A 16,757-nucleotide genomic window follows, 5' to 3' on the forward strand; every position below is an offset into this window, starting at 1 on the left:
AATCCCTATATAGGACAAAGAAGAGCAGAATAAACAGGTAAGAATAACTGATCAAGAAGATAAAATGATCATGAAATGTATGTATATCATAAAAGGCAACAACTTATAAGACTGTGGAGAGAAATAGATCAATTAATTCCATTTGTAGATTTAACACCACTTCTCAGAGCCTAATGGAACAGAAAAAACAATTCATAACTAATGTTAATAATTAATCACAATTAATGACTTCAAACTAATAGAGATTTGGAGCCAACAAAGAATGTACATTCTATGACCTAGGCCACAAAGAAAACCTCAATAAATTCCAAAGAATCAACATCCTGCAAACTATGCTTCCTGACCTTAATGAAACAGAACTAGAAATCAATAGCAAATTGACATCTAAATTCCATTAAGGCTGGAAATGAAAACTATAATTGGGTTAAAGGTAAAATTATAAGAAAAATCCCCAAATATTTACCGCTGAAAGACATGAAAGCACTACATGTTAAAATCTGTGAAACCTAGCAACCAATACCTAAAGGAAAAGGTATTATATAACCATTTTTCATAGAAAACAAGAGAAATAAGCTAAGAAATGTGAAATTATAAAAAACTAACAAATATAGCAAAGAAAACAAGGAGAGAAATAAGCATAAGGGCAAAAAGTAAATAAAAAGAACAAAAATATTGGGGATTATTAGTGAAACCAAAGATAATACTACTAGAGAGACCTCTGGCAAAATTTGTCAAGAGAAAGATCAACAAGCAAACCAACCTAGAGAGAGAAGATGCAAAGAAAATACATAATAAAAAGAGGAAAATAATTACTTATAGATGTGAAACAATTGAGTCATTCTTTCTTTTTTCTTTCTTTCTTTTTTTTTTGAGACAAAGTCTTGCTGTATAGCCCAGTCTAGAGTGCAGTGGTGTCATCACAGCTCACCGCAACCCCAAACTCCTGGGCTCAAGGGATCCTCCCGCCTCAGTGTCCCAAGAAGCTGGAACTACAGGGGCGCGCCACCGCACATGGCTAGTTGTTCTATTTTTAGTAAAGCCGGTTCTCACTCTTGTTCAGGCTGGTCTTGAACTCCTGAGCTCAAGCCATCCTCCTGCCTCGGCCTCCCAGAGTGCTAGGATTACAGGTGTGAGCCACTGCCCCTGGCCCCTTTTTTTCTATTGTATCTGCATCACCTACAATGGTTCCTGATATCTTGTAACACTCAATAAATATTGGTAGAATGGAAAAGCAAATTCCTAAAGCCCACTTTTCTGTTTAGCATAAATCTATTCAGCAGTCCTTAAACTTCTGTGGTAGGCAGAATCACAGCCCTTCAAAGATGTCCATGGCCTAATCCCTGTAACCTATGAATATGTTAGGTTGTATAACAAAGGAGAATTAAGGTTGCAGATGGCATTAATGTTGCTAATTAGTTGACCTTTAAAAAGGAAGATTATCCTGAATTATCCAAATGGGCCCAAAGTAATCACAGGGATCCTTGAAAGTGGAAGGGGGGGGGGGGCAGAAGAGAGAGAAGCAGAGAATGGCAGCATGGAAAGAATTTAGTTTCATTTCGCTTCCTTTGAAGATGGAGGAAGGGCCCCTGAGCCAAGGGAAGCGGATCACCTCTAGAACCTGGAAATGGATTCTCCCCTAGAGGCTCCAGAAAGGAAGGTACCCTGTTGATCCCTTCATCTTAGCCCATGAGATCTATGTTGGACTTCTGATCTACAGATACAGAATAACAAATGTGTGTTATTTCAAGCCTCTGATTTTGTGGTGATTTGTTACAGCAGCAATAAAAAAAAAAAATGAATACTTTGCTAATTGCCATTGTTTACATTTAAAATTTTAGTTTTCTCTCTATGGATTTCCTTCTTACTATTTCAATCACATCCATGTCCATATATATCATTTTTAAAATTCTATTATTCTTTACTACTGCCCGCATTTGTTTTCTTGTTGATTTTTTTCTTCCTGTGACCTTGGGCAAGTTACTTAATTCTTCTAAGCCTCAGTTTCTATAATTTGAGGTTAATGTGTTGTTTATGTTGTATATTGTATATGTTGTATGTTTGTATGTTGTTGGAGTATTAGGGAAAATGTTTTAAAGCATTTGGTGCAGAGTAGATTTTCAATAAATCATTACTATTGTTGTATAAATATTGAATGCTCTTAATTGGGGAGTGTTGCTTACAAGATGGAAAGAGAAGAAAACTACTTTGAATTATTGTGGTAGGCCCTAAAATGGCTTCACAAGAATTTTCCTAATTTTTATTTTTGAACTCATCGATGGATCAGTTTTTAATTCTTGTTCAAAGTTTGGATGTTATTGCTTAATTTTTTGGTGTATATTACAAAAATCACACAAGACATGAAATCTATTCTTCTTTCTTAAGCCCAGTATTAGGCCCTTTATAAGGGTGTTTATTCACGGTGAATGGGGTAATATAACTTGCCTTTGTGTACTTATGAAACAATCCTGGTTACTTGACCTTGAAAGAAGAGATCTTCCCCTAGGTTTCTCTGTAACTAGCCTTACGTGAGAGCCTTTTGTCAGAGACAGGCAACCAGTAAAGTTTCTTCCAGAAGCAGTCATCCCAGGGCAGAATTTGGGATTTGAATCATAGATGATAAAACTAGATAAAATCCTAGACATTACCTCCAACTCCTTCATTAAAAAATTTGAGACTGCTCAAATTAAGAGAATTGATAGTTGAGACAGACTGGGATCAATAAGTTTTAGACTTTTGTAGACCTTAGGTATTAGGAGTGCTGGAGACTAACATTTTTCCAAGGGAAGGGGTAAATCTTGTGTCTGAATTTGGAAGGAAAATTCTGGCACTTGCAATTTGGCGTTGGCCAGAGGCAATAATGTCAGTTATGCTTCACAGTGTGATATTGAGGGATATACACGGAGAGAATCTAGGCTATACTTTATGGCTTACTGATTTGGGGAAACAAGACATTTGACATACAAGGGAATTATTGTCAGGGCCACTGCTCAATAGGAAGCCATTACCAAGGCCTCATGCCAAAGGGAAAGCTTGTTAATTCCACTTTCCTTAAAGGCTAATAATTTGTAATCATCATTACATGGATTACTTGGTCATGCTGGGTCCCAGCTTGTGAGATTCTTTCTGATCAAAGTTACCCTCATGGGCAGGCCATGGTTAAGCAGGCTTTAATCTCTGTGTATGTGAAATTCTGTTATCCTAGTCCAAGAGATTGAATCGGCAGTCTATAACTTTCTTTTTTTTTTTTTAACACAAGCATGAAATTTTAAAGAACTTTTTGCTTTGAAATGATCACAGGAAGTTGCACAGGTGATATGGCGAGGCCTCCTGTACCTTTCACCCAGTCAGTGCCCCTTATTGGTTACGTCTTACATAAATATGGTACAATCTCGAAACAAGGAAATTACCAATGGTACTGTTAGGTAGGCAGCGAGGCACCCCCGGCCCCTCCTGGGGACAAAGGCAGGCACCCCGAGCAATTGCCACACCTGGAGGAGGAGGTAATGCCCTCCCAGCGCAGCTCATTTCCCTCCCTTCATGGACAGGCAGCGTTTTTGCAGCTGTCCCGACTGGGGAATCTCAGCCCCTGGGTCTCTACATCCCTGGATCCACAGCCAACACTCCCCAGCACCCACTCAGACCAGGGGACTGTGGGTCTCCGGGAGCTTGGGAGTTCAGGGCGCGTTGCTTCCAGCTGAGAGGAGGGTGCAGCACACCCGAGGGCCCTGGAGGACAAAGAGGACCAGGGCACCAGCTCCCTCCTATTCAGGCCCTTCTCATTCTCTTCCCCTCATCTGCCCAGGGCTGTTGGCAGCCGTGGTTGTTTTCACCTGAGACCAACGAGGGTTCCATGGGGGACGAGCAAGCCAGGGCACTTGGGAATGGCTGCACCGCCTCTGACAGAGTGCCTCTCACACCCAGGCTTCTGCGGAGCTTGGGGCTCACTCCTTTCCCTCTAAAAAGCCACAGCAAGTGCTTTTGTGTGCCACAAAAACAAAACCTACTTCCTCTGCTGAGGGACTGGCAGTCCCCTCCCCAGGCACCTGTCTTTTCTGGGAGGAGTCTAACCCCCCTGGCAGCAAGTCTCTGGCACAACTACTCACCCCCTAGTCCCCTCAGCCATTCTGGGCGCCCAGAATACCCACAGAGGCTTGAATTCTCTCCACCAACTCTGATGTGGCCAGGCCAGGGAGGGAGTGGGGAATCTGGGTGCTTTTGTGCACCCCATGGACAAAAACTACCACCTCTGCTGAGGGGGGCTGGGGCTAGCAGTCCTCTCCCTCCTGAGCTGAGCTCTCTCTCCTTGCAGGAGCCAACCCTCCTTGGAAGCAAGTCCCTGGCACAACTGCACCTCTCCCGCTGGAGCATTTCAGCCACAGCTCACAGCCAGTCTGGTAGTCCGGCACGGAGGGGACTGAGTTGCCTCCATCACCTCTACTGAGGCTGGGACAGGGTGGGAGCTGGGAATCTGGGTGCTTTTGTGTCCCTGAAGGACAGAGACTGCAGTCACTTCCACGAGAGGGTGATATGAGTGGCTTGTGCACCTCCTAGCTGCCTGTCTCTGCTAATCTTGTCAAGAGGGGCCCGCCCCTCCTGTCTCGGGCTTACAGTGCATGTGCCCTTCTCCTGCCTGACCATTGTTCTGGATCAGGAGAGCATCGTGTCCTACCCCCCGCCCCGGACTATCACAGCCAGCACCTGAACTCAGGGAGGCTTGAGGGCAAGTTTGCCAGCCTGGTCTTGGTCTGGTCCCCACAGGACTCAAGCCTGCCTTCCAGGGGCCAGGGAACTGAGGATTACTTAATGTAGCCTACCACTCCTGGCACCTAAGCACTTTTCCAGGGGTCTGAGGTCCAACTTACCCAAATTGCCAGCAACACCACAGTGGGTACCTACCTGCACAGGCTGAAAGGCAGCACAGCTTTCCCTCCCTACACTGAGCAGCAGAGCTCCCAGCAGAAGAGAACAGGTGAACCACAAAGCTATCTATTTTGAGCTGATAGGGAAGAAGAGGTTCCAGATGAGAAGAAATAAGCATAAGAACCCTGGAATTATGAAAAAGCAGGCTATTTCAACACCCCCCAAAGGATCGCACTAGCTCCTCAGCAATGAACTCCAATAAAAAGGAAAATTTTTGAAATGTCAGATATATACTTCAGAATACAGATCACAAGTAAACTCAGTGGAATCCATTTGGAATTTGAAAACCAACACAAAGAAACAAACAAAAAAAAAAGTTCAGGACATGAATGAAAAATTCACTAAACATATAGATATTTAAAAAAATAACATAACTTCTGGAAATGAAAGAGTCATTTGGGATGACGGGTATGCTAAAGACTCACATATCACCACTATACAATTCATTCATGTAACAAAAAACCACTTATACCCCTAAATCTATTGAAATTAAAAAAAATAATTTAAGACCCCCAAAAAAGAAAACAAGTAAAGAAGATAAGAAGCTTAAAAAAATAATAACCAAAAAGTACTATGACAGCATATAGAAAGTTCTAAGAAATGCAGCAGAGAATTAAATATTCTTGGAGAGAATCTTGAGGAAGAATTCAATGTGAGGAAGTTTGATTTTCTTTGAAAGAAAAATTCTTGTTCTTTTAAAATTCTGTAGGCAATGACCTGTGTTTGAAGAGTGGTTTAAAGTACTAAGCAGTCAACATTTGGGAAGTTTACTTTTGGGTAACCTTTAAAAATGATGGACAGTTTTAGGAGTAATTAGGAAATGCTGGTATTAGTACTCTAGTATCTTAGAGTACTCCTCATGTGGATGATCTCCTTAGGGACTTGAGGGCTTCCTGGTAGGGATTTATTTTCGTAAGTTTCACTCTCCCCTCCCCCAATTTAGGAAACCCAGCAAGCCCATTGTTTAAGAGAGCAGCCCTGTTAGCTGAGCCTGTAAGGGAAGCAGGCCAATCTTCAAGCAGACAGCTGTCCACACTGCACAGCTGCCTGGCCTAGCCCCTCCCAGACAGCTGCTGCAGTTTGGAGTAAGGACAACCCACGTGCTTCGGTGTTCAAGCCTTGTCCTCTGATGGCTTTCCCTCAGAGGGGATGAACTGTTCTCACAAATTCAGTTGTGTTTATCCTGGTGTGTCATCCTATTGTGTATCCAGTAAGCTAAAACTAAACCAAGAAACCACTACCTATGAACCAGAAATAGTTTAATGCAACTGGGCCCATATGTACTTTTATAAGAGGTTAATTGTCTGCCATGATTTTATAATTGGACAAGGAAAATGACTTATGGTAATTGTGACTATATAATCACAAACTGCAAATAAAATTTTCATCTCCTGTGTCTCTGCTATGTATTTTATTTTATTTTTTGAGACAGAGTCTAGAATGCCATGGTGGCAGCCTAGCTCACAGCAACCTCAAACTCCTGGGCTCAAGTGATCCTCCTGCCTCAGCCTCCCGAGTAGCTGGGACTACAGGCTGCCGGGCTAATCTTTTCTATATATATTTTTAGTTGTCCATATAATTTCTTTCTATTTTTAGTAGAGACGGGGTCTTGCTCTTGCTCAGGCTGGTCTCGAACTCCTGAGCTCAAATGATCCACCCGCCTCGGCTTCCCAGAATGCTAGGATTATAGGCGTGAGCCACCGCGCCGGCCTCTGCTATGTGTTTTCAATTTGCTTTCCATTTACTTCATTACATACTGCAAGGGGGTGGGCGTCATTTTGTCATTTCAAGTTCTTAGCATTTTCTCAATCTTTCTTTCCCTCTCTCTCCCCACCCCCATCCCTCTAAGCTGAGATATTCTGGTACACACACAGAGAAGAACATAAGACAGACTCCTTTGTATGATTTCGCCACCCACGTTTAAGCTTCTCTTCAGTATAATCCTAGGAACTTATCCCCAGGAAGTGCTATTGCAAGGGCCTCGCCTTTCTGCAATTGGGCAATGTCAGGATGAGGCTGGGTATCACCCCATAAATACACCACAGTGGACCAGGCTATTGAAAGGCCCCAGGGCATATGTGTTCATCATATCCCAGCAGGACTGAAATAGGTTGACTACCAATGTTTATTTTATAAGAAACTGATTTTGGGATTCCAGTAACCCAAGGGTTTGATGTGCTGTTTTGACACTCTCTTTGAAAATATTTCTTCCTCCACTTCTTTTTAAGAAATTAGAGACTTGGAGGTCAGGGCTGATAAATCATTTAATTATAATGCAGCTAATAGACTAAACACAGTATACACTGTCACTGTTTTATTGAAAGTACTTTCTCCAGTGACAAAAAGAAAATATTCCCCATGAAAACTCTATTTCCAAGGGGAGAAGCATTGGATGAATGTAAAGCAATCCCCAGGGTTTTCCTAAAATAACAGAGATTCCCATTTGAGTGATTTTGAGTTTCCTACAGTATGTATGAACTCAGTGTTTGTCCCAAAATCTAGAAACACAGAAACTGAAGCCAGGTTTCTAAGTCTTTTAATATAAATAAGTTCAAAATTCAGGTAAAAGTCTTATGTTCTAGTATTTGATTTGAAAACATAGTTGTTGTATAGGTTACTACATGAAAAAGACCTGGAAATACAGTCAAAGTAAGCACTCAATCATCTTTATATGAAGTCTCTTGCTGGAGATAAAAAAATATATATATATATTTATTTCAGAATATTACTGGGGTACAAATGCTTTGGTCACACAAATTGCCTTTACACCGCCCGAGTCAAAGCTACAAGTGTGCTCATCCCCTAGACAGCGCGCACCGCACCCATTAAGTGTGAATTTACCCATCTCCACCTCCCCCTTCCACCTGCTTAATCCCCAGTAAATGTTAATTCCATATGTGCACAAAAGTGTTGATCGATTAGTGCCAATTTAATGGTGAGTATCTGTGGTGTTTATTTTTCCATTCCTGTGATACTTCACTTAGAAGAATGGTCTCCAGCTCCATCCAGGATAATATAAGAAGTGGTAGTTCACTATTTTTTATGGCTGAGTAATACTCCATATTATACATATACATTTTATTAATCCGCTCATGTATTGATGGGCACTTGGGTTGTTCCCACATCTTTGCAATTGTGAATTGTGCTGCTATAAACATTTGAGTGCAGGTGTCTTTTTTATAGAATGACTTTTTTTTCCCTTTGGGTAAATACCCAGTAGTGGGATTGCCGGATCAATTGGTAGTTCTATTTTTAATTCTTTGAGGTATCTCCATACTACTTTCCATAGAGATTGTACTAGTTTGCAGTCCCGCCAGCAGTGTATGAATGTCTTTATCTCTCCAAATCCATGCCAACGTTTGTCGTTTTGGGACTTTTTGATAAAAGCCATTCTCATTGGAGTTAAGTGATATCGCATTGTTTGACAAAGCAGACAAAAACATACACTAGGGAAAAGAACCCCTATTTAATAAATGGTGCTGGGAGAATTGGATAGCCACATGTAGAAGACTGAAACGTGATCCATACCTTTCACTTCTCACAAAAATCAACTCACGATGGATAACTGACTTAAACCTAAGGCATGAAACCATAAGAATCCTAGAAGAAAATGTTGAAAAACTCTTATAGACATCAGCCTAGGCAAAGAATTTATGAAGAAGACCCCAAAAGCAATCACAGCAACAACAAAAATAAATACATGAGACCTGATCAAATTAAAAAGCTTCTGCACAGCCAAGGAAACAATTAGAGCGAATAGACAACCTATAGAATGGGAGAAAAATTTGCATGCTATACGTCTGATAAAGGGCTGATAACCAGAATCTATAAAGAACTCAGGCAAATCAGCAAGAGAAAAAATATTTAGCAAATTGAGTAATTTTAGTAAAATCAGTATTTGTGTGGAAAAGTGATCAGATATACTACACACAAAAAAACAAATCTCTTTATATAATTTATTTAAAATTTATTAAGTTTCCTGCGCTCTTACAAATGTAACATTCTTGTATACAACATTCATGGAAGAGGCACAATTCTTATTTTGAGGTGGCACAGATGGACAATTTTTTCAGTGAATATACTTTCATTAGGAAATTTAACTACAAGCTGTATTTCTGTAGAAAGTTGCTTGAAATTCTATTCCTAAGATAAAATTCAATTTTTCTGTCTCAAAATGACCATATGCAAATAGTACATGACTACTGTCTTACACGTTCTATTATTAGCAGAAGAATTTCACAGTGGAGTTTTTTTCAAACAGAAATTAAAAAAATATATTATTTTCAGGAAGAAGCTGACCTGGATAAAGAATGTGCTGCTAGACCTCATTAGGAAGTTATCAATCAGGTGATCAAGAAAGTGCTTTGCTGTAGAATTTCCCCGTGAGCTTCCCTCCCAGCCAGGACCCCATCAGTGAGTGGAGAAACTCCCCTAAGAAACAGAGACAAAGCTTGAGAGGGAATGGAGGGGCGAGTGATCCATGCCTCCAGGACCCCAGTTCTGTGTTCTCTGGCTTAACACAAATGTTGCCTTTTAGGTTTCAGAGATCTGTCCTCCCCAGCCTTTATCTCCATATTACAGCACTGGCATTGGGACAGAAGTCAAGAAAGTGACAAAGTGAGTCACAGGTCACTGAGCTCTAATTAGTTTCTGGGTCTTCAACTATATTTTCTTACTGTCTACTGAGTGCCTTATGAAAAACGAACAAACAAACAAAAACAACTAAAAAGGCTGAGGCTGCAGGAACAAGGAAATCAGTGGTTAGTTGGAACACACTCCTCTCAGGTCCCCACCTACCTCAAAATTCCCTAGGGGCAGAGGGTGCTTGTTACAATGCAGACTCTTGGTCCATACCTTAGATCTATGGACTCAGAATCTTTCGAGGGAAACTCAGTAATCTCAGAATCTGCCTGTAAACAAACATCCAAGGTAATTTCATCGCCCACCTGGGATCCATCCATACACCCCCAAGAAGCAGGACCCCTGCCTTACCTAGAGAACCTACTTTTCTTTCCCAGATTCCATTTCTCCTTTATTGATTCTTACCTTTTCTCTTCATTAGCATATAATGTTAATCATTCTGCATTTGATCATCTCTGGAAAGTTTTCTACTTTTGAGTAATAGGCTTTTGGGCTCAGGATATAAGGAATAAGCTTTCAACTTGCACTGCTGCCAATAAGGTCACTGGACCTTTCATTTCCATTGCTTTTTCAAAACTAGGTTTTGTAACTTTGTTTCCAGATGGGGAGTGAGAGTATTAGAAGAAATGGAAAAGCAGCCTTCTTGAGCACTGGAAGTTTCAAATGTTCGTGACACAAAAGTTGGCTGGGGGGAGGAAAATAAAACATAACTCAGCATAGGCTACTTCCCCCATCATCATCAAAACGTCATTTTAAGGGCAGTCATTCCGGATTCCCACGGTTTTGTTTGTGAGTTTTTCATACACACCAGAGAAAGACACTTCCCAGGGTTTCCTCAGCGCCAACAGCAAGTTCAGGGTTAGCATTATTTTGGACTCCCAAAGCATGGAAATTAATCCAATAATGTATATGGCCAATTCGATATGAAAAATAATTTGTTTTCTAAGCATTTCAAATCTAAAATTTTTACTAGGCTACCACCTAAGTAGGTCTTAATGAGATCCTCTTTCTCTTGTAACATGTTACTACTTGATGCGGGATACAAGGGGGAATGGTATGGGAGGTGTTTGCAGGCGTAAGTCTACCCATATGCACATAGCCTTCTAGAAAAATCCTATATGCAATAAATAGAATATGCAGATGTTTAAAAGTAACAAAAGTAGATCAATGATTGCCTCAGGGTGGAGGATGGGGAAGAATTGATTACAAAGGGGCAGGGGAAAATTGGGGGTGACAGATATGTTCACTATTATGATTGTCGTGGTGTCAAGGATGTGTGTGTGTATATATGTCAAAATGTATCAAGTTGTACAGTTCAAATATGTGAAGTTTATTATGTCAGTTATACCTTAACCTTAAAAACAACTTGAAATGACAAAAAGATTTCTAGCAATCACTTTAATTACTAAAGAACTGGATTAGAATAATTAAGGCGGAATGGGTGCCCAAGATAACAGTTTTAGCATTATTTTCTCTAACAGAATTAAGACAGTTACTTACCTTATTAATTAAAAGCATTAGAAGAAATAGGTGGAACCAAAATAAGATTCTACCTTGTTTTATGAAAACTTAATATTCCTCTTTCTACAAATACCCTAACATATTTAGAAGGAAGGCATGAGTAGAAAAAAACTTTGCAGGAAATAAGTATATTTTTGTTTTATATTTTTTCCTACCAATTTGGAAATACTAAAGTGACTAATAATATGTATTTATGGGGTAATTTTTAATCCATGAAAAATTAATAGTGTTCAACAAGAGGCTAAATGAAGTGGTTTCCAATATTGAGTAACTCCGAAACTGCATAAATACTGTATATTTTACAAACACTTAATGACAGTGCAAAAGAACACACATGTGTATCCATGCCCTTCACCATGTCAGGGAACCAGAAGGTTGGGGCAAGTGAATCAAGTCAGATACTGTTTTGGAAAACAAAAGGATGCATATAACAGGTAAGTATTTTTCCATTTGAGTCACCTGTAAGCTGCCTTAATCACGAAGCCTCATTTCCTTAAGATGTAGGACATGCTGGTTCATCACAGCAATTATTAAAGAATTCAATTCTTCTTTAGATCTCATTTCAAAAGAAATAAAGCTAAATCTTTCATAAACAATTTGCCCTTTTCTCTAAAAGCAGAGGCTGCAAAAAAGGTCTTACAATTCAGTAACACACGTGCACTCTTACAATTATGTATTACAGTTGAACAAAGTCAGGTTTAGTTTAACAGAATGAGTCATGTAATGTACAGTTTAAATGTATCAATTTTACAAAAGAAATTCAGTTAAGACTTAGAGGGTCTAATCCTGGTTTGATAAGCAGTATTTCCAAATGACTGGGAAGCTTTTTGAAAAAAACAAAACACTTTAATCTTTGTTCCATTTATACACTTTTTTCATCTTTCCCCAAAAGAACATTCCTAGAGCACAAAATAGCTTCATAATTGTTTAATTAGATACATTTTATATATGCTGAACATAACGGCTCCCATAGAAATAAACTAGTATTTTGTACACAAACTTTACTATGCCACATTCATAATACACTGGGCCAAGTGCAAACATTTATTACACCCCCCGGTGTGTGAGGAGCTCTGCTCCCACAAACACTTCATTATCTAGGATGACAGAGAACAAGATTAGACAAGATGGATAATTAAAATCCATAATGTAACAACAAAAATGTACTTTAGATTATGATTATAAACTCTTCTCCAGCCACAGCTGTAACCAGTACGAAGCAAAAACAGTTTAATCAGGTTTTCCTCCCTAAATCCAACCCCCAACCCACTGCTCCTTGGGGCAGGATCTAATAATTGATTAGTGGAATCGCTGAAAGGCATGGGGACGGAATAATCAATTAAGAGGAGCAAAAGGTATCGAAAGTTGACAACTTAGCATCTCTGTATTGAAAATCCCTTGGTTTCTCTTACCTAGAAAATTACATTGCTTTTTTTTTCACATATAATTGATATGTACCATTAAAAGTTAGCTTAAATGAGGTTTATTTTTACAATTGCCTGGAAATTAGGGGGTTAGTATTTTAAAAATAATCCATAAAAAATGACTTAATTAAAAAAGAACCAATAAAATAACAGCAAAATTGGAGAGTAAATTTGTACCCTGAGTGGCAGCACATGGAATCAATTAGTTTCTGGTCGGTCTCCACAAGTGCTGGTGTGTGCCATTGATGGGGTCAGTCTAGCCAAGAACACAGAATCACGGTCACTTATTACTGCTGTCCTTAATGGCCACCTCAAATGAAATGAAGGAGCTTATGAATAAACCAGGTAAGAAGTATACAGACATATTAAATCCTTCTCTATCCTAGATCATTTTAGGCAAACAATTTAGAAAGTGCCTCTTTTGCATCCATTGAAGTACATTTAAAAAATGCTCCAAATAAAAAGATTTATATAAAATCCTAAGAAATAAATCAGGTCTTATCATGAGAATGATGTAACATTCTACCCTCTTGCTGTTTAGTCTTGAAAGCCCAAATACTATATAGATAAACATTCTAACAGAGTTAAGTCTCATAATTTTATAATCACCATGTCAATAAAAAGTTTAAAAAAGGGGGGATGAGGCCATCACACCAATGTGAGTATTTGACAGGGGACATTAGTGAATTGGGTATTACAGGAGTGGTATCTAAACCCTAACTGATCACTTGAATTGGAATAATCAGGATATCTGAATCCCAAAAGAGATTCTAAATCTGGGATATTTTAAAATGTGTTGACTTTAATTAATGTGACATTTTTCTCATTCTTCTCTTGAAAGCCTAACCTGTGTCAGGTTACCTCGGACCAACATTCACCCACCGGATATGCAGCATGAACTTAATATCTGGTAAACTTAATCTCTCTCTATTATTTTTTCGTTTTCTCAATTATAACCAAATGCCAGGTAGAGTATTTGCTTCCCTGATAGGTCTTGGGTCCTCTTTTGCTGCCTGATATCATATCTGTTGGACACCTGATGCCTCACCTTCCCACTTCTCCACCTGCAGTACCTTTACTTGGCACGATTCTTTTCTTATATTTAGGCTATTTTGGGACTGTTTAGGGAAGTGCTAGTAAGTACAGACCAGAACCACGTTAAATAGTATTTAAAGCTTTACCAACCGTAGGAGAGTAGACTTCTGTGAGGAAGTCAATACGATTCTAATTAAATTCTAATTAAAATTAAAGGCATGTATCTCAGGATGTCGATAAAAAGGACGTCAAGATGAATGAACAAAAGAAGAATCAATATCAAGGGGAAGATTTTACTATCACAAGCCAAGCCATCTATAGATTTCAAATGGGAATGAAAGGAATAGGGTGGGTGTCGCTTAAGTGGAATGCTTAGATCTGGAGATGGATTAGGGAATTTACCTGAGAATGAAATTCCATTCTAACTAATGCAAACTGTACACACAGTGTATGACTCTGATGAAAGGAGGGATGAGTTTTAGGATCACTAAAATATTGCTCCATCTAGTGGACACTTAGAGTTTTTTTTCTTATGCTCTCAGCAGTTTTTTATTTGATGGTGTATCAGCCATTATTAGGATGCTAATAATGCCGAGGAGAAATAACACTAAAATCAACACCTCGTAACAAAATGTAACATGTCAGGAACCTTGTTATCAGAGTTTAAAACAACACTTAAATTCTGATGGTAAGACTCTAAGAATAAAAATCTAAGAATAAAATACATGTAATTTTATAATTCTCTAGGAAAATCTCTAAAGAGATTTTTTTTAAAAAACATACAGGCATTTATATAGTCATCTACGTGCAGCAACTTAGGAATACTGATGCAAGTTTCCTACAAAAGCCTCTGTTTAGTAGTGGAGGAAAATAAATCCTGAAGTATGTGAAACACGTTTCTGGCCCCCCCTTTAAGATGGATAAATTTCTTAGCTTAAATTTTACATCTCTGCCAATAGCAAGGTAAATGCTTAATATGTAGTCATGTATCATATGGAATCACTTGATGAAAATTTGAAATATGATTTTGCATAGAATTCATTTAAACGATGCAAATAAGCTACTAGCATTCTTGCTTCTGTTGTCAGTGGAATTCGACGAGAGCCAGTGGGCTGGGCATGGGATAGACATGTGGGTTACATTGTGCTTCACTCAAAACAGTTACATTTACGGTACTACTAAGCCCACACAGGAATTCCATATGCTTTTTGTTATTTCCTTTTAAAGCTTTAACACTGATGACAAATGTCCAAATCAAATATAGATTTTGCCAAATAATAGGGCACACTGAGGTTAGGTGGAAGAGGGACAGTTTATTATCCGGACGCAGGACAGGAACTTAAAGAGCAATGTGAATACAGAGGTCTACTTAGCACACCTTTTCCTTCTTGCCCTTCAGACATATGATAGAGTAACTGACTTATCAAAGTAAAGCACATCTTGTTCACTTTTTCAAATCCATTAAAGTTAGTCTCATCATGGTTCTGATCGAGAAAGTGAATCATGCCATGATTCAAAAAATCTGTTCTTCACATAAACCTATGAGCACACATTTAAAAAATGATTTATTGTACATCTTTGCATTTCTTAAGGCATGAACAATGGCATACAGATGGAACAGGATCTGAGAAGCATCACGTCTTCTTTGACAAGGCCAGCACAAGCACAGCACATCGAACAGACACACTCGAAGTCTGAGCTGACTGACTGCTGCGGCCCAGGAGCTCCTACGGTGAGGGATGGTGCTTCCGGACAAACCGAACTCGAGGCTTATATGCTGTTTTTTTAACTCTCTTGATCAGCTTTAAGCACCAGTTACTGTTTGTTTTTCTTTACAAACTCTTCAGACTTTGGATTTTGTGTTATGCTCCTTTTATTCTGCTTTCCGAGGAGGGTGTGGATGTTTTTTTTTTAAGGAATATGGTTGCAGCAAAACAGAAAGGATCCAAAAGTGGTTAGGGGCCTTATCTAATGCACTTCTGAAAGTCCGTTATAAAGATGAATAGAAAAGCAAATGGTAGGTTTTCAGTCGACCCAGAAACCACGTGTAGCTATAAGAAACATAATTGTGCATAGTTATTTATTCATTCAGAGTGTGATATGTGGCTAGCTCTATGTTCCCAGTTTTACCAAAGAACAGGGCTGTCTACTTTGCTAAAGCCAGGGTCCTTTCGAAGCTCCCAGTAGGTGTCATTAGAAACCCAGGCTTCTCTTTGATTGGCATCAATAACTTTTCTGTGAAAATGAAAATCAACGTTAGCCACAAATCACATCAAAGTGACCCAATAATTGGACCCTCTCCTATACATTAGACATGTATATATAAGCAACACTTTGTAAGCCAGTTAGTGTCCTGCTAACTATTGATGATTTGACTATTTTTTAACCAGAAATGAACTCATTTTTGTTGCTAAATATTTGAAATGGAAATAGGTAGGATCATGGAGAGAAGAACTGAGGGCAGGAGTAAATCACCTCTGGGCAGGGGTAGAAAGTGAAGAGCCCCAAACAAGGAGTACACATATACTGTAACTAAGAGCTTCCGGCTCCAGACCTCTGAGAATAACCTCTCCTTCGCTTGTTCTTACAAACATGCAGCATCAGCAGCTCTGAGAGCCTCTGCAGGATCCGTCCAAAGAGCACACTTCAGACACCTGAAGGGCAAGGCTGCATTTCTGCCCCAGGGCAGTCACGGGATGGCAAGTCTAAAGGATACGAGGTTACCCTAAGCTTTTCTGTCCTGGTTCTGGAGGGCAACAGATGGATTTGGAAATCTCAGATTAATCTGTGTGATGTATATATAATCCTGCAAATAATCCTGTAATAATCACCTACTATCATACCACAGAGAGACCAAATCTAAACAGACCCAAGCTTTGTGTGATAGAAATAAAATTAAATCCTAACAAATCTTGTGGGCAGCAGGGTCCCATTCAGTCTGGCTGAGGGAGTGGAAACCAGTCCCCACCATCCTACAGGGTGCAGCTGAAGGACAAAGAGCCTTCTGGACAAGACCCAGACTCTCTTTGCCTGCCCACAAGAAGAAAAGCTGTAGAGAAGAATTTCTTTTTATAGTCACTAACTTTTCACAAGTGCAAAATCTGCTTCAATATTTTCACTGCCAAAAGCAAAGTTACCAAAATCAGTTTAGTTTTTTACATTTAAGTTTCCTGGACACCAGACTATCTCCCGTTTTCTTTTCATTTACCTGGAGTT

General features: G+C 39.4%; 1 protein-coding gene across 3 annotated transcripts in view; it reads right to left on the minus strand.

The window, feature by feature from the left end:
- Positions 1-15,667: 15,667 nt before the first annotated feature.
- Positions 15,668-16,757, minus strand: part of OSBPL6 (oxysterol binding protein like 6) — a 79,286-nt gene continuing 78,196 nt past the window's right edge. For all 3 annotated transcript variants that reach the window (XM_069470400.1, XM_069470407.1, XM_069470389.1), the window contains one exon: positions 15,668-15,776. In XM_069470400.1, coding sequence (XP_069326501.1) covers positions 15,668-15,776 — 109 coding nt within the window. The remainder of the gene's footprint in view (positions 15,777-16,757) is intronic.

This window comes from Eulemur rufifrons, chromosome 1 (assembly GCF_041146395.1).
Source record: "Eulemur rufifrons isolate Redbay chromosome 1, OSU_ERuf_1, whole genome shotgun sequence".
NCBI lineage: Eukaryota > Metazoa > Chordata > Mammalia > Primates > Lemuridae > Eulemur > Eulemur rufifrons.